The following is a 27,167-nucleotide window of genomic DNA, read 5'->3' on the forward strand; positions in this document are numbered from 1 at the left end:
ACTCATCTTATTGCTCAAATATATGATTTTATCTTGCAGCTAAGTAGAGGTCACAGATAAACAGTACCGCCTATTGACAGCTGTCACCTTTAGAGCTCATATATTACTAGTACACTTACTAGAAGTATGAAAAATGACCACAAGATCTGATAATCCATAAAGCACTAAACGTTGAAAATGTAGATTATCATATTTACAACAATTTAAAATATGCAACCCAGCACCTTGCATGATTTGAGACTACACAAGATGAAATAAAAACATCTTGTGCTTTTATGTAATCTTGATTTGATACTTCATTAATACATATAAATTATTTAAACTGTCCAACATTCCCCAAAGTAGGGAAGAAACATACTGTATTTATTTTACTTAGCTTAATACAGAAAATAAGCTACCCCTTAGGGGGTAGCAGAAGACGTTCTTAGTAAATCATAGCAATAGTGGGAGACAGAAAGCACAAAGTCATATTTTAAAGAGAAACTGCAGTACTTTTGTAGGCAGAGCTAACTACCTGCACTGACATACATCAGGGTTGCACATGGCTTTGCTTAGTTGCCTGCGCATAGTGCTGCTTGACATTCCTGTGGTATCTGAGACAACTCCATAGGGCGGGCAAACACAATACAAGAGTTGTGGGAGGGTTTCTTTCTTTCTTAAGCATCAGCGAGAGGATGGATGTGGTATTCTAGTACACCCAAAATAGTACTTAGTATAGGCAATGTGTGTAGGCAATTTAATTGAGTGCTAAGAGAGGATTCGGTTTGAGACTGACATCTAAATTTAGATGTCTCCATATGGGCATCTACAAGTGCTCTAGGTGTCTCTGCTCCCACCAGAGTCAGTGGAGCCTGAAGGATAACTTGACTGATCATCCCTGCAATGTCTGCATTGGGGTGCAATGGGGTGAGATTCTCAGTACTTTACTGACTGTTGGTTAGTGGCTTAGTTTGGATACCCACCCAGACATCTAATACCTTTTGAGGTGCTTTCAGAGGGATACAAGCATCCTGTATTTCCTGATGCATATCTGCCAGCCCCAGAAATAAGTCTGTCATGCACTAGAGTGTTTAAACGTCACTAAATGTGTTAGTGTGGGTAACTGAATCAAGTACTACATCTTTGAATATAACGGCAACTTAAAAACATGTGCTTCTAAATGTAAATTTACACGTAAATACATATGAGTCCCTACATTCAGGCACTTTTATCACAATCTCAATCCACTCAATATTACAAGCCTACTGGCTAAACTACAATATCATGTAAGTGTTATTTTTTGAGACCAAAAGGCTGAAACTCTCTGGGAAAATGTTGGATTTTTCTTTTGTTGTTTTTGTTGTTTGGTTGTTTTTTTTTTTTTTCAAGATACTTACTTCAGCTGTTGTTCTGTGAAATATGTGTAAATTTGTGGAAACTAAAATGCCTTTGATACGTGCCACTCCTAACATATCAAGAAAGACTGAGACAAAGCTCAAAAAATTATTCTATAGTGTACATACTGTTTGAAGTGGCCCTTATTATCAGTTTGTTCACATTTAGATCTTGATGTATCTGTTTTTATTTATGTACATTCAGGATGAAATGCGCCTAGCTAAGTTTAGCTAAGAACTTAGCATTAAAACACATGCGTAAAGTTTTCCTGAAAAGATGTCCATTCCTGGATTGGATTGGTCATTAGCGGCCTGAAAGGTAGTATTTCTTAACTCTCATGAAATTTCACTTAAATAGTTTACTGATACTGATGAGTAGTGCTACAGGAGACATACATGAGTCTGTTATTTTGATTTCAGAGAAAATATTTTCATACTCATACATTTTACCAGCACTGGTGTTTGAAAATATGTCTTCCTATAACTAATTTCTCAGAAACCAGTATAAAAATCAGAAAAGTATGGAGACTAGCAGATTAGAGTAAGTTTACTGTAAGAAAACCAGTAGAAAAAGTAAGTATGTACACACAATAAAAATATTCATAGAAGTGGATTATTTATAGCAAGATAAATACACTAAAATGCATATTATATTGTAATATTGTAAAAAAAGTTGTCATAGGTATAGTGATTAAATGTGATAAAACATATAATGTTGCATCTAACAAATTTATTTTTATTTATTTCATTATAGTGGATATTTTCTTTCTGTTTTGTAGTTGCCCCATCTCCACCTGGTCGGGTAGTGGCCACAAGGAATACAAAAACATCAGTTGTAGTTCAGTGGGATAAGCCAAAGCATGAAGAGGATTTGTATGGCTACTACATTGATTATTCGGTGGTGGGATCAAATCACTGGGAACCTAGTAACCACAAACCTATCAAATACAACAGGTATTGATAATGTTTCTGTATTTCAAAAATTTTTGAAAGCTGTAGTATGATTTTAAGCCCATTTATATGGTAAACAATGGCTTCATCATGGAAGATGAATGTTTGTGTCAGGAAAAATGCTATGCAGATTCTCAGTCTTGAACCTTTCAGGTTGCAGGGCAGACTTTTTCCATTTTTGTTTCCCCAAAGAAAAGTGTCTTTTCCTATTCCCTGCTTTTGAATGATAAAATTAGGCTTCAGAGACATGAATCTATATGGCTTGGTCCTGAACGAGCATAAAATTAATGCCTTTTTTAACACCTGGATTATATCTGGGGTGAAAAGACCTGATGCACATGAGAAAGAATAGGAGGAAAGGGGACCTCAAAGCTTTCCAGGCTGTCTTTGTCTGGAGACCTTAATCCAGGCCATCAAGGCACATGTCTCTACGATAAATGTGATGGGGAAAGTGCTATAGCTCATGAGACTGCTGCATATAAAATCCAAATGTGTTTCATGAGAAATATCAGAGCTCCCCAGCCTGCCAAGCCTGTAGGTAAAGAAGAGACCCTGTCTCTAGCTCCCCTGTCATGGTAGTGCATGTATTTCTGCTGATTTCTTACTCCAGAAAATATCGCTTTGTAACCTGATTTATCAAATACTTTCCTTCATGAAAAATATGACTACTTTTATTGGAATTACTCACTAAATTCAAAGTTTGTATGTGTTACTTATCTTTTCTTATGGGAAGATAATGAGTACATAGTGTTAATTTAAAATTTCTTATAGGTATAGCAAGTATATAGTGTTTAGTGTATTTTGTCAGCTATTAATTAATTTTGAGTGACTGTATTCAGTGAAATCTTTTGAACAAGCCATCAAGGAATCTGATCAAAGAAAGAGCAGAAATTAATTCTTGGTCAAAGGAAGTGGGACAGCATAAAAATAATTGAAAAAAAACCATTTTTTCCATGCGTGAACACAGCCTACAATAAGACAGTCTTGACAATTCTATCTGTTACAATAATTGCCTAAAACTTCAGCTGAAATTTGAGAGCTCTTCTTGGCAGTTACTATGAATATAGTGAAAAACAATCCCTGCCAAGAATAGATTAGAATTTTGCAATGCTAAGTTCAGAAGGCATATGCCATCCTTTACCTGACTCTACACAGAAGACCAGCACTAGCTATTTAATGCTACTGTGTTCCAGTGTCGCATTCAATTTTACTGTATTACATTCTTGGTATTAGGGTTCTTTCTTGGAAATATTTTCTTGTGTGAAGCACTCATGAAGCTGAGCTTATTGCAGCTAAGATTTCTTTTTACAGCATGGAATGCTTCTCATATTATATAAACTAATATGTGATGCTGTTTTTTAACCCAGGTTTGTTGTTCATGGTTTGGAAACTGGAGAGCAGTACATCTTCCGTGTAAAAGCTGTGAATGCTGTAGGATTCAGTGAAAACTCTCAGGAGTCTGAGGCCATAGTGGTACAGGCAGCCCTTAGTAAGTATGCTTGTGCAAGTCAACCTTGTGTTTCTTTAATAAGTTACAGAGCTCCATCAATTTGCTCCTTTGGTTTCCATTACTGTAACAGTACATTTTACAGTCAGTCTGTTGGTACATTTATGGTATGGCAGGTTGCTGTTCTCCGCAGAAAAGTCATTGTGAGGAAAAAAAAAAGTTATTTATACAGTCTGTTAGAAATATTGAATCAGATTCACTATAATAGCCAGGCTGCCTTCTGCTCCTCAGCCCAACAACAAAGAAACCATAAATCTTGATGGAGTTTATTATTTTTTGGCTGGACCAAACAGAAAAGTCTCCTTGGCTACTCTAAGCTGAGGAGCAATCCACCTCCTCTGGTTACACTTTGCAAGGTATCTTATTGCTTGCAGGCAATCTTTCAATGTAGGAACAACCCTCTGTGTATGCCAACCCCATGAGTTACAATAGGAATGATACATACCTCGTGGAGGGCTAAATAATTATTTAGACCATAAAATACACCGGGCTGGATTATCAAGGCCTGTTTCTTTTCCGATTTTCACTTCTACACTGCCTCCAGAGCCCTGAAACTTGAATAAAATTCACAGAAAAGACTTGTTCTTTGAAGGTCAATTTTGATTAACAGCTGACTTAAAATGGAAAAAGCAAAAACAAAAATAAAATCACCCACCTGAGTGGCTTCCTCTTAGAGCGGAGCACACACACTTGCAAGAAGTAAAAGAGTGGCCATTCAGACTGCCTATTAGAAGATACTTTCTGTAATTTGGAAGAAGTGTTACTGACAAACCTGCTCTTTTTGATTGTTTTAGGAGGAAGTGTGTCTCATATGGGTAGGTGGTACACAACAGTCTTACACCTGCCACCTCTAGGTTGTATAGGCACTTGCACGTTGAGATTTCGTGGCACTTCTTGTTTTGTCACTGTGTGTCTTTGAAAATGAGGTCTGCATGGAGTGTATCACCAAACACACATCAGGCGGATCTTACATGCACCTTTGGCACGTGAATAGCTTTTACCCATTTCAATAGCTTTAATAAGAATTTAGTAGGACTATTTACTGGTGAGTCACATCTATACAGACAGAATCTTTTTCAGTATTATTTTAAAGGCATGTACAGGAGTTCACTAGGATCATTATTATTTATCAAGAAGTGATAGTAATTGCAAAGGTCTTTTTTTATTAAGTCAGAACTAGTCTGAATATCTCACCACATTTGAGAAAAAGAACAAAAAGCCCATTTCTGCTGATTACTATCTGTTTTCATGCTGATCACTAGCACAGCTGTAAGTTCAGGAATTGCATTAAGGCCCTGGCTAACATATTCTCTTCTAAATGAGATAAATCAGATTCTCTCAAGAAATACTGGTAATTCAGCTGGAAAGACTGGATGAGCTTGAGGATCAGAAGCCTAGCTCGTATTGACTGCAGCATGACAGGGGCCAGGAGAAGTGTCTTCAGGTGACCTTTCTTGTGCAAAGGGGAAAAGAAAAACCAGAATAGTCCTTTTTAGACTAGAAGACGTATTTGCTGATAGGAGATGTGCGAAAAAAAAAATCAGGAAATAGTTCTTTAAATTTCTAGGAAGCTGCCTGAGTGACATTCCTGGTCTGCCATAGGTCTGCCATACCTCTAGGAAAATTCATGGGAGAAATGTCTTTCCTGCTTCCACATAGTGTAGGCTTGTTCAAGCTTAACCATTTTCTTTTCCTTACAGGGCAGACAGCACTTTAAATCCAAAGTAGACATAGCATATATACATATATAGATGCTTATAAAAACGTATAGAAAGTCACATGGTGGCTGTCTCACCATGGCCATCCAAAGCATGGAGACCATAGGTGAGACAGTCATATGACTTCATTTCATTTGAACTCATAATCCATTTTTTTTGAGTCTTAATCCATTCCAAAAGTGTTTGGTCAGCTTATTTGGCTCTTAGCAGGAAAATGTCTTCTGATTCTTCTGAAATCTTGTAGCATAATATTTGATCTGGAGACATTTTCACTGACACTACCATTTCCTTACTAAAGATTTTAGTCTGCCCTTTCTCAGAGGACAACTCTGAGGCAGATATTTCATGAGGCAGGTCCTTCATAAGGAAACTTCCATGCCTTTTATTGTAGATAAAAATAATTTTGATTAGCAACTTTACAACTGCTTTTTTATTGAGCTGTAGCTGAGAGTAGTTCCTTGCAGAAAACAAAGATAGTACAGAAAAACTAAGCTTCTGCACTGCAGTGTTTTAGATTCCTTAATAACTCTCAGCATGCTTATTTCCTTCTAGCTTGTCCATCACATCCTCATGGCATCACCCTTCTTAACTGTGATGGTCATTCAATGACGCTTGGCTGGAAAGCGCCAAGGTTCAGTGGAGGTTCACCAATTCTTGGTTATTATATTGATAAAAGGGAAGCTAACCATAAAAACTGGCATGAAGTCAACTCTTCCCTTATTCACCGGACAATTTATACGGTTAGTGCTTTTTAGTTCTTATTATGTCATTACTTTTGGCAGAATTGTACTTTCTTGCAGAGATAGTACTAAACTTTCCCTGCTTCACTCCACACAGTGTATTTTGGAGTGCAACAAGCCTAAGAACTGAGGTGGAGATACAATGAACCAGTGCCATCCTTTGCTATTAAATTCTAAGATAAACATGGTCATTTACGTGAGGAAACTTCCAACTAAAAACTCCTGAAGCACTTTTCTTGCTCAGGACAAGATGAGCTGTAAAATGCGTCATAAACCGTGTTCATTACTGACTTCTCTGTCTATATATATATCCAGGGTAATAACATGCATAAAAAAAGATAGAAGCATTTAACAGGACAGAGGACTATGCTGTCTGTACATCTGGAGACTGAAAATAAAACAGAGAGAAGCTGAGAACAAATGGAAGTGGCGTAGTTCTTTATCTTAACATCCACCTTCTGCTAGAAAGAGGAGTTACGAATCATCTCCTCGTTTCCAAGGAGTGCTCCAAAGTAACAGATAACTGAGGTTTTGTTTTTGAAATAAATTATTTCTGTTTGCTCCTATAACGCATTCAATATATCTTAATAGAGGAAATGCGTGATGAAGAAAGTCTAGGGAAGACAGGCTACTGCAATCTACTAGTTAATACAATGCTTGTGAAATTAAGGTAAATAATCAGGCATTTATTCCCAACTACTTTTTAAAATTATCCCTGCAAGCCAGCAAGCTTCCTATAGACCTCAGGGCAGAAATAGATCGTCAGCATAGATTTGATGCTGAAGTGGATAACTGTGCTGCAGATGAGCTCAGTAGGAATGCTTCATGCACAGAGGAGAGCGCAATGCGCAGAGACGGCGCAGTGCTCTGCTGCATGCACGAAGGCTTGCCATGGAGTTTGGAACTGGCATCTCTGACACGGCAGATGGAGCATGGGTGTTGAGAAATAAGGAAGGGCGGGTAGGATACGCAGTAGTCAGCAAAGCTTCCCAGGTATTTAGATTTTTTAATGTGTTTGTAAACAAATGAGTAATGTAAATTAAGGGAAACCATTCAGAGTTTAATTAATTTCATATTTAAGGTCTCAGTCCTGCCAGTAACTATGTTTGTGCCTGAAGGCACATCTTCATGCGTTATTTTGAAGGACTGGAATCTGAAATACTAATGGGAAATAAAAGCAAGAGAGCTTTTAGAGCACAGAATATTTTATCACATACTACAAGCAGTCAAGGCCCTCATATAGGCAGTATAGAGCCAGGAAATCAATAGAGATTTGTCCTTGACTGATTAAATAATACTATGGCAACTCCACAAATATTTGTTCCATTATTAACTGGAGATTTCGAAGTATTTTTACAGGATGAACTTCTGTTCTCTCTTGTTATTTATGATATATAGCTTTTCTATTGTCAGGAAACTGGATAAATTGTGTTAGTGACTGGATTTTATTAATTTGCTTTGTTTTACTTTGATTTTCTGTCTGATACTATTTCAAGTAACCATCCAAACATATGTTTGTTTCCATAAAAAATAAATATCATGGTATTTTAGTATCACTGTTTTATCTGTTTTGCCCAGAAAACAGTTATAATATATTTATTTGTAATATATATATATATATATAATGTAATGAATTGAGTGAATTGAAAATATGTATTCATATATATGTATATATTTATTGTCTCTAGCAGAAGTAGAACTCTCTTGAGAAACAGGTAAAAATATGATTTGGGGAAAGTTATCATGAGGGTTGAGATGCAGAAGACCTATTTTTTTATATACATATATTGAGGTGGTCTGTGAGAGAGGATGGGAAGGGCTGCTACCATGATGTGATCAGGCTGCAGAAATACCTTATCAGGCTATTGAGATGCCTTATACCCTGTCAACCTTGACTTCAAAATCTGAGGTAGTGCTGTGGTGATAGCCTCATTAGATTGGTGAAGCTGGATTTCATTTGTCAGGAAAATAGCAAAAGGATGGCGCCAGTGCTCATATCTCTTGCTCTGCTTACTGCATTATTTTATAATGCCGGGTAATAATAAGAAAAAGAAATGTATGAAACACACAAATTTCCAAACAGAGAATATTTTTCCGGAGTTTTATGCACACACTGCTAAGAAATGGATCATTTTTTCCTTTAGTTTCTTGTTTCTTCTCTGTTCAGTCAAGTATGACAAAACACCATTTGAACTTAATTAAATGTATGGTCATTCATAAGCAGCAGTAAAAGGGGCTATTATTTTATGTAAGGACACTCTTCCCTCAATATCTGTCAGTGGCCACTCATTGAATGGGCTCCTTGGGCCTTTGCTTTGAACTTTTACAGTCTGTCCTGCTAATATGTTGAATGTTGTAGCTAAAATGTGGAAATAAAATTTAGACCTCTGCAATGTGTTTGGTTTAAATATAAAATCCTCAGATTAGAGTCTCCCAGTACTCCAAGCACAGCTGTAGGGTTTGATATTGAATTAACCAATGACAGAATGCTTATTTTTAATATATTAAGTATTTTATTTGTCAAAAAAAATTACAACTCATAGTTTTAAAAATTTAAATACATTGATTTATTTTCTTAAAAAAGGTAGAGAATTTGATCGAAGATGCCTTCTATGAATTCAAAATTGCTGCTGCAAATCTGGTTGGTATAGGCCAACCTTCAGATCCCAGTGAGCATTTTAAGTGCAAAGCCTGGACTATGCCAGAACCTGGTAAGTCTATTGATTTCTCATGTATCTCAATTTAATATAAACTCTTTGTAGCACAGTCAGTGTAGTGTTCTAGTCAGATTCTGATGAATGTCTTTTGGTTCCAACATAAGAAAGATAAAGTCTAGTCTACCTAATGTGAGCATATAAATTTTGCCTAAATGTAAGGTATTTAGGGAATTGTTTCTGCTCAGTATTGCTTGGGTTCTGTAGATAACCTACGAAGTATCTTTGTCAGCCTGTCTATTTATAACACCCTCACACATACTGAATGAGACTTTTGCTGGAGCTGTTTGTAATATCTGGTACTGATTTGCCTAAAACTGATGGTATCACAGGACAGGACAGCCTGAAAATACTGCTTTGTTCTATGTGTTCTTGACTCAAAATCTCTTTATAATGTACCGCCACGCTATGCAATTAAAGATCCTTCAATACCTATTCTGGTCATCAGGAGCTGTCTGGCACCTACACACATCTGTTTCATGCATAAATGTTCACACAGCTATTTTCTAAGTTAAAAAAAAAAGTGATATTATGTTTGTACAACTATTGACATTGTCAGTGGTTCTACAAAAGGATAGTTAGCATAAGAAGACCAGAGAATTTCATTTTTCTTTTCTGTGTTATAAATAAAAAATAATTATTGTCTGAAATAAGAAGCAGTTCAGAAGGATCATAGAATCATTTAGCAGGAAAAAGTCTCAAAAGTCATCTAATTCAGGATCAATTATATTTATCTCACTTTTGGCAACAATTTATCCAGCTGATTCGTACAGATTTTCACCCATTAAAATAGTCAAGGTTCTTTGTGCTGTGTTATTCCTGATTTTATGAACCTTAAAGTTCAAAAGTTTTTCCAGGATTTCTGAATCGTTCTTGCTGCAATATAAGCCTGTTTGCTTTTTTTTCTCTTCACCATGAACATGGAAAAAAGCTTGGTCCTTTCCTGTTTGCAACCTTTCTACATAATTTAAGTGTTGAATCAGACTCCCAGCTTTCTCCTTAAGTTAACAAAATCCAATTCCTGCAGCCATTCTGCATGCAACATGTACTCCAGGTCTCTAAATAAGAGATATTTTTAATTTCCTTTGAACTTTTTATTTTACTTTCCTTTGAATTCATATGTTAGAATATGATTTTTTTCATATTCTTCTAGAATGACAGCACATAAACTTGGCACATTGTTCTAAGAGTTATCAATGTTGATCAGAGAAATGGTGTACAGGTCTACACAGGTCTTCAATTATATGTCTGTTTATAAACCCTCTTCAATTTGCCTTCTTTAAAAAGATCACTAGGACTCAAAATTTCGAAGTCTGCTTCTTTTTAATGCCCAGATTCTTTTTGATAAAACTGATTGGTTTTCATTGGTCTGTTGATTGTTCTCCACACTTTATAGACAAGTTCTTCTCTCAGTTTCTAAATCTTACATTTTGGATTTAATGACATGTCAAAACTGTCATAAAAAAACAAAAAGTTTAATTTCCTGAATCCCCTTGGTGCTAATTATATTTTCTTATCATTTTGTAATTTTTAGTATAAATATATCATCAGTGGAGCAATTATTTTTCTAAAAGAATCAAATTTTTCTGTGATTTATACTCTCTACGGTGTTTTCAGAATGTCTGTGGAATTGCTTTTTGTGTAAACCGGTGAAGATTATCTTTCATTTTAAATGATATGTAAAGAAATAAAATAAAAGGCACTTTCAGGAAATGAAGAGACTGAAATTTCCATTTTCATAATGAACAATGTGACCTTTTTACTCCTTGGCTGATTACATTGTTCTCATTATGAAGCTCACTGAACAGAGAGCACTGCATTCCTCCCGCTTAAAAAAAAAAAAATCAAGCTTCAAACTCAAAGCACCACAAACAAACAAAATATACCCAAACTTGTTAAAATATTTCCCAGGACTTTCTTAGAATAAATTTTAGAAAATGACTTAGCAATAATGAAAAATAATAAATGAGGCTTAAGATTGAAAGAAAGAGGCCGATCCTTTTCTTTGACTTACTAATGATAATGAAGACAAATGTAATGTGACTGCAATATGTGATTCCCAGTGTCAACGAAATATTCATCCACACTTTGATATGGAAGGGAGGTTTTCTAAGAAAGGCCAAAATGCCTGGCAAGATTTCCAGTTTGAATGATAGATTCCTTACCCAGAACCCATTATTATTTCATCCCTCTGCAGAACTTCAGTCTTGGCTATAGCTGTGAGCTTCTGCGAGTTAGTGATGATAGCTAATGAATTATTTTACATGACTTCTTAAAAAAAAATGAAGAATCCCCAGTCTCGGCATTACTAGAATAGAACATACTTCATTACAGATTTTCTTGTACAATCTATATTTTAGCCAGTGCATCCATCAGAGGAAATTTTATTATCTGTTATACCTCGATATTTAGGTTGGGATTTTTAAAGAGCTCTGAGAGAAGACTTAGGTTTCTTGAAAACTCAGTCTTTCCATGAAAATGTCTAGTATTTATCCTCAAAGGAAGTGCAACGGGTACCTATACCTTTGTTTTCTGGAATGTAATTATCCACTATGGAGAAACATTTCTTTGCTTTATGGCTTTTTTTTTTTTGCTGTGTATTTGTTGAATTTCATCCCTTACAGAATTTCCTGGGCATTCAGCAGTAGACAACACTCTATAGACTGGAATAGTGATTGAGGTTTTTAAACTTGTTTACCTTTAAATTGATGAGAGAAGGCTGTAGGGAAAAGTAATATCTTGAGTTAGACCAAGCCCTGTCTCAGGTACTGCCATTTTTTTTACTGTAGATTTAAAGCACAAGGAGCAAGCTTCCAGCTACATTACATGTCTGGATAGCAGTTTTCTGTCATGGATGTTGTCACCATGCTAGAAAATTGGTACAATTATGTCTTTTACTGTGCTGATACAAGTGAATATCAAAAGTATAGTGAAGAAAATACAGGTTAAAATGGTTAGCACCAGAATAGTAAAATGAAGGAAAAGTAAATATAGCACCAAGAGCACAGCTTGATAGCTGAAAGATGCGAGATCAAACTTTCTCAGAGCATCAGCATGTTTTTGGTGTAAGTATTTCTCATAACAAATATCCTATTCTTACAAGTTATCATTACCCACAACATAGAGAAAAATGTTCTTATTGAGGAATGTGCAGACTGATCCAAAGTCTGTTTACATCACTGAGTTCTGCACCAGGCCAAAGGGCCATTTTTAATGCATATCAACAAAAACTCAAAATACCTGATGCTAAATTATGATCCTGAATCTAAACTCCATGAAGTCCTTAATTTAGGCCTAGTGAATTAGAATGGATGGTGAACAAGGAGTCGGTATTCCTTCCTGGAAAGTTATGAACTGCATGGGTTTTCCAGATGAATAATTCCCTTTTAATGAAGTTGGTTGTCTAGCTAACAATGTAGGCTTCGGAATGTTAGCTACTCCTGCAGAAAACAGGTATTGCTGCACACAGCCACTCTGAGATGATGACCTAAATACTACTTATGCCATGTTTATTATAAAGAAGGAGATATTTGAAAACAAACATAACCCCCCACAATTTTAAATGACACATTTTACCCTCCATGGAGCCAGTTTGAAGAACTTTATTATATTGAAGTAAACTCTCAATACTTGAAATGTTTTAGGTCCTGCCTATGATCTCACAGTTTGTGAAGTTAGAAACACATCACTGGTTCTTCTGTGGAAAGCTCCAGTTTATGAAGGCAAAAGTCCCATTACTGGGTATTTTGTGGACTATAAGGAAGTAGAAACAGAAGATTGGATCACAGCTAATGAAAAAACAACTTCACATCGCTATCTTAAGGTAACGTTTTCTGTGCAATTAGCGATAATTTTAAATTCATTTTTAAGAACACCGGCTTGAATACAACAAAGATATGTTTGTATAGGGATTTCTGCTAATATGTTCGTATAACCAAAGTATACAAGTTTAGATTTTTTTTTAAGTGACTTTAATCTTTCCTCTTTTTCAAGGTCACTGATTTACATGAGGGTCACACTTATGTTTTCAAAGTACGTGCAGTGAATGAGGCTGGCATAGGCAAGTCATCTGAGGTGTCTGAACCAGTGCTTGTTGAGACAAGACCAGGTAATGAAATAACTATTTACCTTCCCCATCCCTGTTAGAATACTGAAATACCTAAAAGTGGATTTAATCAATCTGAGTCAGTACTGTAGCTCCAAAAATGTATTGCCAGAGCCAATTTTTAAGGAAAAAATGTGGATACAGAAATACTATCAAGTGTTTGTGTTTTATTTATTGCAGGGAATATCTTAATAATCAATTATTTCAGTTGTTATTCTCATAAAAAAGATGTTTCATATTGCGAGTGAAAAGAAGCACAACTTGATATTAAATATCAAGAATGAAAATAAAACTAACTTAAATATTTTTATCTTCTCACTTGCAGTTTCATTCTATAGTTTTGTTCCTGGATGAGCACTAGCACTCATTGTTTGTAGTCTTCCTTTCCACATGCTTAAACATATGCAAGTAGGATCAACATCTGTTAGTGAAGAAGGATAGAGTTAGTATGGGCTTTAGTCTTTGTGAATTACTGCACTGAAGAAAAATATAACTTTGACATGATTTGATTCCTGTTTTGCAGGAACAAAGGAAATTTTTTCAGGTGTGGATGATGAGGGTAATATATACCTGGCTTTTGACTGCAAAGAAGCTACTGATGCATCTCATTTTGTATGGGGTAAATCCTACGAAGAGATTGACGATCACGATAAGTTTAAGATTGAAACTGAAGGAAATCAGTAAGTCATACAAGTCTGTGTCAAAATATTAAAAGCTTGTCTTGATAAAACCTTAATAAAATAGGAAAAAACCCTCATTATATATTTGCTTATTGATTATTTTAGTTCTAAGCTGTACTTCAAAAATCCTGATAAATCAGACTTGGGAACTTATTCTATCTCAGTTAGTGACACGGATGGGATTTCATCCAGCTTTGTTATGGATGAAGAAGGTAAGGTTCTAAATATCTCATGTCCTTCTTTTAACACCTGAAATGCATTAAACATTGTACAAGAAAAGCTACTAATTCTCACATTTTCTCCTATGCATGAATGAAAATCAGCACCAGCACCTCCACCAAAAAAAAAAAAAAACAGATTTAATGGGATTAGCTATTTTTCTGATTATCACAATAATGAATATCAGAATAGTTTAAGGCAATCTTTTGTTCAAATAAAGTAAAGAATATGCCAAATTATTACTGTTTATTTATTCTGGGAGTTCAATTGTACTTGCAAAGATCTGTTTCACTAGAAATGAGTTACATGTCTCAGGATGTTAGCTTTTCACTAATTTGAGAATCTTTGTCTAGTACATCACTTGGACTTCCTAGCCTTGCACATATGTCTTAAAATAATTGTCTCTTGGTTAGTAGTAAAGCTACCATCAAATCTCTGCCTCCTATTCAAGAAAACGTAAAATACAAAGGTAAAAATATAGAAACAGACTTTGAAGGTCTAGATACAGAAACATCTCACTGAGATACAGAGGATTACTGAGAAAAAGGAGGTTGCTTAAAAAACATCAGAATATATGGCCTTAACTTATCCAGTTGTATAAACTCAGACTTGCCTAGATTTATTTCATAAAAGCTATTAATTTCATTTTTCTTGCTTCAATTTGATTTTGGTTTACTATGTAGAGAGACTGAGGGAAAAGCAAGGCTAGAGGAATTTCCAATCTTTTTGTAAAAATGACTGTGGTGCTTCCCTGGTCCATGGGGATTGATGATGATTCATGCCCAGTTCATGATCTGTGCCCAGTCAATACTTGTACTCATTTGTACAAGGGACTCAAAAGAGCTTTAACTACCAAGTTAAATTTGTAATTTAACAACTGAAATTTTATCTTCATCTCATCTTAAAAACCTCTATACCTTAAAATAATCCCTGACTGTTTCCAGAAACATGTAAGGTAAACCTTACGTTGTGCAGTTTTCAATTTGTGCTATATAATACAGGCAGCTGATAGTTCTTTGGATCACAATATTGTTCCTATTCCTTGTAATTAAAGATAGAAAGGACCAGATCGTACCACTAACACAGCCAATGGGAGTTTAGCTACTAAATAAGCATGACAATTCCTCCAGCTTCATTCTAAGTAAGTCATTTAAGGACAGTAGATGAGTCTGAGTTTGCGTTTGATCAGTGTGCAAGGACTTTATCACAGCATGAACCATCAACTTTCATCATCATCAACTTTATCAGGAAAAGCAGGTCGTAAGAAGAAGAGTGCTATGTGGACTCAGTCATTGTTGGTATTTGCTTCTTCTAGGGAAGATAACATGTAATGTTTTTAATTTACGAATGAGTACTTTTGGAACAGACAGACAAACATTTGGTCATCAGAACTTCTCTTTGGCTTAGTGCTGAGGCATCTCTCTGAAAACTGTCTTGTCACCTTTAGTCAACCATCCAAGCTTTTTCTGTGCGAGGGCATTGATGGTGTTTCTCATCCCACAGTTAGGTCATGTCTTTCCTATCCATATCTGCCAATCAGAATCATAGTTTTATTGGTAATGACTCTCTCCACAAGTATCAAATTTGTACCTTAGCACTGAAAAATGCTGTTTCCTTGACCATTTACTTTGCCAAATCCTACAAATTCTGTATTTTTTTCTATAAATTATGTCATAAATTCTCAATAATGTCTTCTTACATTGTCTGTAAATTTGGAATTGGCAACTAGATCCTTCTTCTGAATCTTAATTAACAATGAATATGATAAATAGGATTAGTATGAAAACCTAACACACAGCTGTCATTAGATTTTAGTGTGTTAAATAAAACTTTGTACCTTTTTTATACTAACCTGCACTCAATCTTGTTAGCTATTGCTGTAAAACAAGTGTTTTAAATATTGTGTCAAAAAGGAGGTCAGCTGATAAAAAAGCCTCAGAGACTATGTAGAAGCCATTTTATTCCATCTTTAAATCCCGTAGAAAGTTTAAAATATGTCTCATCCTTTGTTTAGATTCTTTTGCATAAGAGTATGCATGAAAATGCATGAGATGATAGTAAAACTCACTAAATTCATGTAACACAATTTTAAGTCTTAAGTCTTTTTCTTGAGACAATTTTCTAAGGACAGCTAGATATTTTGCATGCAAGATAGAAGGAGATCAATTATTTGTTGATTCTGATATGTATCTGCTTTGACACTTGTATTCGGACTGTATTCTTCAGAATAAATTAAAACATGAGTGCTATTCTTACTTTCAGAGTTGGAACGTTTGATGGAACTAAGCCATGAAATAAGGAATCCAAGTAAGCTGAAGAACTGAATGTATTCAGTAGATTTAGAATGGAATATAATCACAGAATAATGACTGGAGTTCCCAAAAGGTTCTTCCAGAGACAATGGAAGCTTCATTTTTTTTTTTTTCATGGCACGACTTGCTTATTTTTTTGTTCATTTAAATGATTAAATGATTAGTTCGTACTGAATAAAAATCTTCATTACCTGAAAGTCTTTTGCAGTTTAACTTGGCTTTGGCAATAGACTACAGGTAGCTATTAGCTAATTCCTTAGACATTGTGCAAAGTATAAGCTGTAAATTGTGCTCTCCCTTTGAGAATTTAATTTTAAAAAATCAGCCAAAGACTGCATTAGATCCTTTTCCCCCATATAAATTATATTAGGTGATTCAGGATTTTCCTAAATAATGGGGAAATACTAATATATTACTATAATACCCTTTCTCTTAGAGAGATTCATGCATTATTGACTTTTGATTGATTTTCTCTCTGCAGCAATACCTCTGAAATCAGAATTAACTTATGAGGTTCTTGAGAAAGGAGAAGTTCGTTTTTGGATTCAGGCTGAAAGCTTATCACCAGATTCTACCTTCAGATTCGTTATTAATGATAAGGAAGTTGATAACGGTGATGTAAGTACATGTTGGGGTCCATATATATCTGTTTTTCTTTAAAAATGCATTATGCATTAATTGTTAATCTATTTTTATAATTATTTAAAGCCACATTACTAATATTGATCTCACAATACCTGAAGGAAATGATAGTTTTTAATATGAACATTTTTCACACTACAGAATTACTGTCCCAGAGAGATTATTCATACCAAATAAAAGAGCAATGTTTAGCTTTCATAAGGCTGTATTCATTCTGAGTATCTAGATAGCCACAGAAAAAGAGTAGTTAGACCAGACAGGGCAGAGAAGAAGGCAAGGTCATGCGCTTTGTAGGGTAGGAGTATGTTTTGTCCGTGGGACATTAAAGTACAGTGCTGTAAACATATTTCCCTGTGAGGAATCACCTGCACTGCAGCTGTTTGAAAGCCTCATTTATTCCTGAGCTTGCAAAGCCAGCTTTTAGCCAAAGCAGCTTATCAGCATTTTAACACTGTAGAAAAACAAAATGAATTTGCCTTAATTACATATTGGCAGGTGGAAGAGGAAGTATTTATGAATAATATACTCCTCTGTATTTCCTACTGCAATAAGAAATAAAATATAGCACTGGAAACCTGAATATTAGTGACTAGGACATATTGAAATGACAATATTCTGCCTTGGCAGTGTTAGTGGAACAGAATAAGCTATTTTTAGTATGCATATGTTTTGAAAGTGTTGACATCAGAGACAGTCTTGAAGTGCAGCTGCATTATTTCACCTCTTTAATTAGTAACCCACAGGTGACATTTACATTTTGAGACTGATGATATTTTTGTGAAATATTGTAAAAAAAAAAAGGCCTTTTTTTTAAAAAAAGCCTGGTATTTATGGTCCCCATAAAATCATTGAACTTCATCTTCCTGCATAATGGCAATAGTTAGAAGCCTAATTACACTCTAAAACCTGGACTATAATCACTGAACATGTTCAATAGACTGTTATGCTTGGTAAAAACTATTCTGATTCTTGACGTTGACTGGAGTGATAAATTTTTCCATCTAAGTCCTAGTAGGGGACAGTTTCTATAAGGTTTTTTTAAAAAAATCTGAGAATGGAATTATCTGGGACCTGTTTACTATTAGCTGTCTATTTAATCTCTTAATATTTTTTACTAAACACAAAAGCAATAAATAAAAATATTCGGAAAATGTTTATAAAAAGATTTTAACTTCTCTTTGTAGTCTGCCTGGCCTATTTGCTACACTCTTAAAGATAAACATGTATATAAGTCAGCTTCCATCTGTGTGTATACAAATCATATAAGCATTTTTCCCCTGCAGTTTCATATAAATGATACACCTAAGTCTTGTCTTTTCTAATTAATTCAATCAATTGCTATCCTAACCAACCCGCAGCTGATTTATTAATTCCATTCTTTTTCTTTCTCTTTCATTCTTCAGTCACCTAAGGAGGATTTGAATCAAGCTTGTTTCATTGTGCATATATTTTTTGCCTATTTTGTGCATACATTTTGCCTATTTTCAATGATATCATCTATATATTTTTGAGTCTTCCTTATTCAGGCATTCTGTAAGATCATATTATATTCATAATATAAGGTTAGATAATGGTTTCATATATTTTTCATGATTTTTTCTACTTTTAGTTAGAGACTTTACAGCACTTTACAATATCATACCGTAGTTTATGCTAGCCTTATTTTTATATCTGAAAGTAACAGCTGGTAATGGATGGTAAACTTGTTGACTACGCCAACACCATTATTAGATAGGTATCTCAAGTAGCTGTGAATATGGCATATTTCCTCACTTTGGTGGCTCTGGAGATGACTGCTTTGCAGAGAGCCTCCAGGCAACCTACTTGCATTTGCACGCTTTGCACTGTGCCCTGCTGCTGTTCCCAAGGCGCTCTGCCACGGCAACTGTCCCTACAAGAGTGGATCTATTCTTGAAGATGGCCAGGAGGGTGTCCCTCAAAGCCGGACTAGAAATATGAGCAGTAGTAGTATGCCTAATAATTTTAGGTCAATACTTAAAAATATTGTGATTCAGTTCCAGAGAATTTAATAAATGATATTTTTATTAACTTTTTTTCTTTTTTCATAGTCGCTTTTCCTAAATGACATGGCTTTATCTACTTTTTTTTTCTGGTTTTGGACCCCCAAGCTATTCTTTTTAAAGGACATCATATCTACTTTTGTCATCAGCATATTTTTAGCATTTTACTGGATAGAATTCCTCCTAGAAAATGATATTTACTTTTCTCTTTAGTCATAAACAAAGCAGCTAGTGTGGAATATTCTCATCAGTTATTTAATAATATTATATTATTAAATATTATAACCGATGAGAATATAACAACTGATGAAAATACTAAAATGATGAGATATTATAATATTCTCATCAGTTATTTTATTCTCATCAGTTACTTCCAAAATCTATTCACCAAGTAACTTCTATAAGTTATTGTTTTGCTTTGGCAATTGTTAGCTGAAATTCAAACAACATCACTTTTGGTAGGACACATACCCTTATGGATGCTACTCACTGAAGGATGATATTACATAAAAAATTTGCTTATGTCTAAAGCATACCTGTAAATGCAAAATATGTATTTTGCAAATATTGTTCAATATTTACTTACAATTTTCTGTCTCTTTGAACTTTTCTGACCACAAATTTATCTTTCTAGAATATTTAATGAAAGCAAGCACAAAAAGTGAAAAGCATATATAACTTTGACTTCAAGTCAATATTTGTCATTTGAGTATTTTTCCAAGCTCTTTAGTAGATAACGAGATGTTTCAACAGCATTCTAACTCTGTTTTGTTTGACTCAATCACTCAATCTATCTTTTAGTTCACAGAAATTTTGTTGGTTTTACACGGGGGAGTCAGAAGTGACTGTTCTCCCTCATGGTCCAGCACTTTGGTATTCTCTGAAAAGAAACTTTCAGAAATTTTAATCAGAAAATTTTAATTAGAAAATAAGACCCAGTATTATCTAGCTGCTACATATGTGTATCTCAGAGATATTTAGTGACTGTATGAATTTGCTGTGATGGATTTATTTGCAAGGTACATGTTTGGAGATCCACATTTGTGCATGCAAATGTAAACTTATAGCTCTCTCTGAACATTGCCTGGGATAGAGTTTTAGACAGGCAGATCTCCATTTCAGACTGGAAGCTTCTGTGTAGCTGGTGGCCAGACATGTAGGCTCTTCCACAAGCATGTATAGGTCTATAAGTTGGTATTTTTAAAGCAAACACAGCTATATTATGGTGACTTGAACATTCAAATGTAGCAGCATGAATAGGTTCCCATCACCACAGGATCTTGCTGCGCAACAGTAAATACAAGAACAGCTCTCTCCCCATAATTTACAATTCACAGGACATGAAAGAGATGCAGTCTGGAGGTTCACTTTAATACATGATTAATTTGGTAAGGAATTATAAATATTTTACACCATATTAGAGTAAAGTTATTACTCATTTATTTCAGAGGCATAAAATAAGTTGTGACCGTTCTACTGGTATAATAGAAATGGTGATGGAAAAATTTACAATTGACAATGAAGGTACCTACACAGTACAGATTCAAGATGGAAAGGCCAAGAACCAGTCTTCATTAGTTCTCATTGGAGATGGTAAGTTCACTGAAACATTGAAACTTTGGCTCAGATGAAGAAACGTTCTTCAATTATTTCTTGAATAATTTTGTGATTAACTCATACCTTCGTTCACCTCTTCTGAAATTTAGCATTCAAGACAGTATTAGCTGAGTCTGATCTCCAGAGAAAGGAATTTCTCAGGAAGCAAGGTAAGACAGATTGGTGACTTTAGGCTGAATTTGCATTTAATGATGTATCCCTACTGCCTACTAAATGATTCCAACTTCCGTTGACTTCATTAGAAGCTGAGTACATTACACATGTTGAGGAGATGCTGAATCCTTGCTGGAGGTGGTTGTTATTTTCCAATATTGTGATATAACACATGCAATTTGTGTCAGAAATTTCACTAATTAGAGAAATAAAGCTAACCTCCTTGCAAGAAGTTTTCTTTGCTAAATATTCATAAATGCTCTTACTCGAGGCTCTCATCCAGCAAAATACTTTAGTCCATGTTTAGTTTTAGGCACATGAGTTGATCCACCAATATATTTGACTATATAGTGTCATACTAAAACAAAAAAAGACTTAAAAATATTCCATCATTTATTTGAATAACAGAGTTTGAGCTTAAATTTGTAATTATTGTTTAGCAAACAGACAGGTTTTAGGACGAAAATAGTAATAATTTAATAATTACAATGCACTTACTCTAAATAGCAGAGGTAAGTGTATCTGCATAATCTGTGTAGCACTGTTATTTTCTGTTTTCTTAGATTTCTTACAGCTGTATGAAAGAAATAATACCATTCAGCATATAAAATCACAGAATCTTTCTCCTAGAGTATTGGAATTATTGGCCCTGATCCTGCAGACATATCTTTACACATAAGTAACAAAAATTGCAAAATTACTATGTATGTCAGTAAATTTATTTAAGAGCATGAATATTTTCATGTTCAGAGCCTCTGTGAGGAACAGGATTACTCTCTGTACTGTTTGTAATACTTTATATACTTTTAAGCTTCATATAATGTGGACAAGTAGTGTCTGTCATAGGATTTTTCTTTGAACATTTAATTGGGTGAATGTTTGGATACATTTGTTTCTTCTACAGTCCTCTCCACGTTAAATGCATCATTTGCAGATTTGTTTGTAACTGCATGCTGCTTCTTTCCTATATTCACTTGGCAATCAAGTATGATTAGATTCAGTAAACTAATTTGTCTCACTCACTAAGCTGTTTTACATTTTGGAGTGCTACAAGGCTTACCATGCAAACAGAGAGGAGCCTCAGATTTGCAGTCTGTATTGTAGATGCCTGGCTCAGCAAGATGAACATAGACTGCCCTTTGAACATCCTATGAATATCCCTTTAGTGCATGGATAGTTCAGGAAAGCTCTCATTCTGGTATATATCTTAGAATATATTTGCTGTCCTTTTTCTTTCTATCATTGGATCTCTCTGATCCCTTTTTCTTCATTTTGCAACATATGTCTTAAGTCTTTTCTATTCCTTAGGTCCTCATTTCTTGGAGTTTTTGTGTTGGAAAGTTACAGAAGAATGTGAAGTTTTACTTGATTGTAAGGTAAATAAATATGGTTGAAGAAACTTTTTAGAAGGTTTTATAGTGGACCTAGGAAAATGTGGAAAAACATTCTGCCATTTTTAAAATGAAACTTTCTGATGCCTTATTTTTGAACAGTAGCAGTCTTCACTAAAAAATATAAATAAAATGTACAGGATTGTAGCCCTAATGGGACTAGACCTAAAAATTATAAAAATAACTTTTCTGAAATATGTTAACTAGCTATTGTAAGCCACAAAAAATATTCAGGCTAAACATTCAGAATTAAATTCTTCCTTGCTCAAAAAATAGCAGCACGATTCAATTTGAACTCTTTTCTTACCCTTTTCTGAGTTGCTGGTTCCTCGACCAAAGCATCTATTATATAATCAGTTGTAATCAAACTTACATCAAAGATTTCCAGAATTAATGTTACAAAATGAGATTTCTCCTGTATGTGACCAGTGACTTTTGTACCCTATCTAATGATAATGTGCATAGAATTTCACAGTAAGTTCTGCAATTAGTGTTTTTATGTGCTATTCTAAACTGTTTTTTATTTTTTTAATTTTTGTTAGTCTTTTCTAGAATGACTAATTAGAGGTCTGAATAATTAATTTAATTCAGCAAGCATCAAACTTTTCTTCATTGCCTTTTTCTGCAGTACAGGCTCTTTTGTTTTAATTTTACCTACTTCCTTTCAAAAAGTTTTTGGCTTTTAATTAGTCCAACATGTATCATTCATTAGGAGTGACTTACATGCACATTTGTTCTTTCTTTCTTTTTTTCCTTTTCTATATTTTTCCTGCTCAGTGGTTAGAGGGCCTTTAATCTCTGCTGGTTCGCACCACAGCTCACCTGGGTGGTGAAGCTGCTGTCCTGTGTGCCCCCTGTCTTAGGGCTCAGCACTCATCAGCTAACGTGGTACCTTGGCTTGTTTGGAGCTGCACAGCTGGAGTGCTTTATAATCTCAACCTGCATTTGCCTCGGGCATGAACCGTGCCTATCCTTTCATTCACAGGGGGAATTAAATGGTTCTGAAACAGTTACACTAGAGTTAATTCTACACAAATTAATCTGAAATTGTCCACCTTTTCATTGACTTTGGAGCCCAAAATAGCATAAAAGTCTGAGCATCTGATTATGTGCTTTTCATCAGTGTATTTTCTGTTCATAAGGTCAGAATTGCAATCCAGGATGTAGGTTGTCTGCAAACCCATCATTTTAACTATGCCATTGACCTTATATGTTTGTTACTTTTAGTGTGTAACTGTCCATTAGATGCACATGGTACTGTTGTTTATGCCTCTTTAAATGATATTTTTAGGTAGAAAGAGGCTGAACAATTAAGCCTGCTACCTTCAGGTACCTGAGTAAGGCACTCAGACTAGAAATGTGGCTGCCCTGGACTATTCCCATAGTATTGAAATTATCCAAGGAAGCAATCTCTGGTTCCCCAGGCCAACTCATTCAGGATGGTTCACATGCACCCTGCTCAGAGGTGGCTACCTGGAGAGAAGAAGACAGGGCATGAACAGGTTACACTGCATTTGGTCTAGGGTCTGTCTAATGGCCCTGTGCAAAAATCTTTTTCATGTATTTTTATGTCTTCAAAGAGCCTGGGATAACATGAAGGAAGTGCTGTGACCTGTCAGAGGGGTGTTTTATAGGATGCCAGGACTTTCTTGTATGGTTTGACAGGGTGGAATTTGGGAATCAGGCCAACTGGAAGCTTGAGTAGGGCAGACGACTAACTGTATGATATAAATCCATAAGAATAATTTGATTTTTGCTGTATGGCTAAAAATCATAATGAGTAACTTTTTATAGTAAATGTCAACATGAAATAATTTTGGCAGTGCAAACTGCATTCGTCAGAAACTCGGTCTATTCCTTGTTAGATTGAATCCTAGCAGTCCTTGATAGAAAATTGTTGAAAAGCACTATTGGCTTGTTCCTTCAGGCCTTGTTCAAACAAAATTGTCATTCATATCATATGGCTGCACAAATGGACCATGAACCACTTTCTTGTTACTGGCAAATGTAAAGCTCTGTTTGCTTTTCTCCTGCAAGGTATTCCAAGGTGTTGTTGTTTTCTGGGAATCAATACAGAAGAGGGAAGAACCCTCCTACTTGTTTGATCATCTCTATAGAAAACTTTTACAGAACTGTTCATCTACAGAGTAAAACCTCTCTAATATCAAAAGATAAGAAAGTGGTGCATATATTTTCCCCCATGCAAGATACGTGACAACTATCGCAGAGCTGTATTAACTTCTGAGCTGCCCTGCATTCGTTTGTTCAGTCCTTTTTTTAAGGAGATTTTTAACTCACTGCCCGGGGACACAGAAATGTCCTGTCAGCCCTGCTCTTCTACCAAAGTCATGCTGACTTGGAATTTGGGCTAAGTGCAGAAACAAATTGCATTTCTGTGATTTTTGGAAATCTCAAATAATAATCTCAAATAAACTGTAATGTTACTTAAAGGGGAAGGAAATAAAATACATTACAAGGAAAAGGTTCTCTATTCTACCTCACAATTTTGAAGTCTCAAATCCTTTCAGAATTTCAGTGAGCCTACAGTTTAGGCCTGAAAGACATTACTTCAATAATCAGAATAATTTGCAAAATGGGGATAGACTCTCCAAGATATGGTCTCGATTCTGTCTTACAACTCTCTGGAGGCATACGGCAAATGCAAAATGATAAATAAGAGTTCAGCATCTTCAAATCTACTCTAATTTCAAGGATATTTGCTGCAGATATCTCTAGACAAGCTGCAACCCACAATGCAAGGGTGCAAAATACTTTAAGGGAATAGATCAAGGAGAATTCCTTTTAGGATTCAGGAGTACTCTAAAGCTGCAAACTTCTCATTAGTTCTGTGCTGCAAATGAATACTGTAGCACTAGTATTTTGTTTAGTAGAACTTGGTTGTAGTTTTTGCCTTAGCTTTCTTTGACATATGTTTAAAAAAAATGTCTTCTTACATTGAAAGGGTGTCTGCTTACAGTGGGATATCTTTTGTGTGCATATAGCTGTGCTTACATGTCTATTCTGTTGTACAGGTGGCAAACACAAAGAAGGAGACTGTTTTCAAATGGTATAAAGACGGTTCTGGGATTGAGGCTGATGAGGTACCTGATCTGCAGAAAGGAGAATGCCACTTCACTATTCCCAGGGTACAGTATCATCTACTGATTAGAAATGACAGCTTCTGCTTGACGTGCTTTCGCTTTGCCAGGGAGAGCACTAAACCAGCTATTATGATTTCTGTGAAACATTTTAAGAAAAGGCACATTTGCTACCCTTCACTTAGCTGGTGAGTAACTAATGCTGGTAGGAATGTTATTTTTGCTATCAGCTCAGCTACCTCATTCTTAAACTACCTCAAAAGCCTTAGATGACCTCTCTCCAGTTCTATGTCTTATTGCTATTTGATTTTTTCAATTTGTTCAAGCACTGTTGGCAGTGTCTCATATTTATTGCCTTAATTTAATAGATTTGTGGCATATTGTTTCTTAAGATTCCTCTTGATGCAAACAGAATAACCTAACTTCTGTCTGAAACCATATCTTTCTTAGTTGCTGCCTTTGTTAAGTCTTTTTGCTTTCAGCATAATCTCTATTCAGTTTATTTATTTATTTATTTATTGTCTTCAAATCCTTCCAGTCTCCCTCCTTCTTTTACTTGCAATAAGGTACTGACTTTCCAGTGGCTTCATTTTTATTGAGTTAACTTTTCTGGGGAATAATTTCTGTTTGTCTTTAATTGCTGCTGTTACTTGTCATTTAATGATATGATGTTTTTCCCATTATCTCCTTGTTTGTGAATCTATATAAATCTTAGATTCAGGTAAATAACTTCCAACTTGAAGTTGGAAATTGTTTGGGGTTCTAACTATATTAGAGTAAACCCACCCAGACAAACAAAACAAACCATTCACAGTTTCCCATCTTATCTCTGGTAAGATTACTTAACCAGAATGCAGTAAAATGTATACAGTTTGCTTTAGAAAATTGTGAAGTGTCTATGAAAATGCTGTATTCTTATCAAGCTTGACATCTAATATCTTGTGCTTTCCTTACAGCTGTCTCGCAAAGATGAAGGAGTTTATAAGGCAACACTGTCAGATGATAGAGGTCATGATGTATCTACACTTGAATTATCGGGAAAAGGTAACATGCAGTTTACCATATTGAAATAACAATCTTCAAATGTTCTCCAAAACTGTCAAATATTTTATGCACATTTAAATTTGATCAGAAAAGCAGCTGTTATTTTACCTCTGAGTATATAGCAAAGACAGATCTATGGGCCAGCATAAATGAATTTCACTCAACCCTAGTAGATTGCTGCAGGATCTCATGTTTAGGTTTCAATAGTAGGTTCAAAGTGGCCTACATTCATTCCGCCTGCATTTAGACACTTCAATTGGCATCCAAATAAAAGTTTATTTTCCCATCTGGTTCTGATAATGGAGAAGGCACCTTCAAAAGCTAATTTAGTTCACCAAAGACCTTAAGAATTGTTCAGGAGACTGGTGAAGTGCTTTGAGTAGGAGGAAGTAATGAGTCTCAGGCTGAAGTCTTAAGATGACCTTGACCTGAGACAGCCCTATCATCTGAAAGACTGCATAGTCTCTCAGCTACTTTTCCTATGGATAAGATCTGTCCACCATCCCTTCAGGAAAACATCTTACTGAGGGAGGACAGGTATGATTGCCCTACTTTTCTAGATGTCTACTGTCTGGGATATAATTTATCTTCTCCAGTCAACCTGGCAGTGGAAGCGTGCTGAATTTTTCTAAGGCTTCCAGAATTGAAAAACAATTTATTTCAGACGAGACAAAAAAAGTATGCAGATACAGATTGACACAGACCAAATATGCAAGTGGCATTTTCCCAGCTTCATGCTGTCCTTCCTTCCTATTCATAAAAATTCTTCAGCACAAGTTTTTCTGGTTTTATCTCACCAGTCTTAAGCATTATGATGTCTCTTTTCTTCCTTCTCTTTCCTTACTACACAGTGAAGTTTTTTTTTTTTTTTTTTTTCGTTAA

The 27,167-nt window shown here is 35.2% G+C and overlaps 1 protein-coding gene across 1 annotated transcript in view; it reads left to right on the forward strand.

Annotated features, from left to right (window-relative positions):
• MYOM2 (myomesin 2) overlaps nucleotides 1-27,167 on the forward strand; it is a 67,114-nt gene that overhangs the window by 28,095 nt on the left and 11,852 nt on the right. Inside the window, exons 15-29 of the mRNA XM_010225447.2 lie at nucleotides 2,153-2,327; nucleotides 3,692-3,813; nucleotides 6,102-6,289; nucleotides 8,874-9,000; nucleotides 12,648-12,826; nucleotides 12,997-13,111; nucleotides 13,632-13,788; nucleotides 13,894-14,000; nucleotides 16,270-16,314; nucleotides 16,801-16,937; nucleotides 20,431-20,575; nucleotides 20,689-20,748; nucleotides 22,061-22,128; nucleotides 25,176-25,289; nucleotides 26,198-26,285. Coding sequence (XP_010223749.2) covers nucleotides 2,153-2,327; nucleotides 3,692-3,813; nucleotides 6,102-6,289; nucleotides 8,874-9,000; nucleotides 12,648-12,826; nucleotides 12,997-13,111; nucleotides 13,632-13,788; nucleotides 13,894-14,000; nucleotides 16,270-16,314; nucleotides 16,801-16,937; nucleotides 20,431-20,575; nucleotides 20,689-20,748; nucleotides 22,061-22,128; nucleotides 25,176-25,289; nucleotides 26,198-26,285 — 1,827 coding nt within the window. The remainder of the gene's footprint in view (nucleotides 1-2,152; nucleotides 2,328-3,691; nucleotides 3,814-6,101; nucleotides 6,290-8,873; nucleotides 9,001-12,647; nucleotides 12,827-12,996; nucleotides 13,112-13,631; nucleotides 13,789-13,893; nucleotides 14,001-16,269; nucleotides 16,315-16,800; nucleotides 16,938-20,430; nucleotides 20,576-20,688; nucleotides 20,749-22,060; nucleotides 22,129-25,175; nucleotides 25,290-26,197; nucleotides 26,286-27,167) is intronic.

The sequence above is a fragment of the Tinamus guttatus genome, unplaced genomic scaffold (assembly GCF_059628265.1).
Source record: "Tinamus guttatus ecotype Peru unplaced genomic scaffold, ASM5962826v1 Tinamus_guttatus_pri_ptg000383l, whole genome shotgun sequence".
Lineage (NCBI taxonomy): Eukaryota > Metazoa > Chordata > Aves > Tinamiformes > Tinamidae > Tinamus > Tinamus guttatus.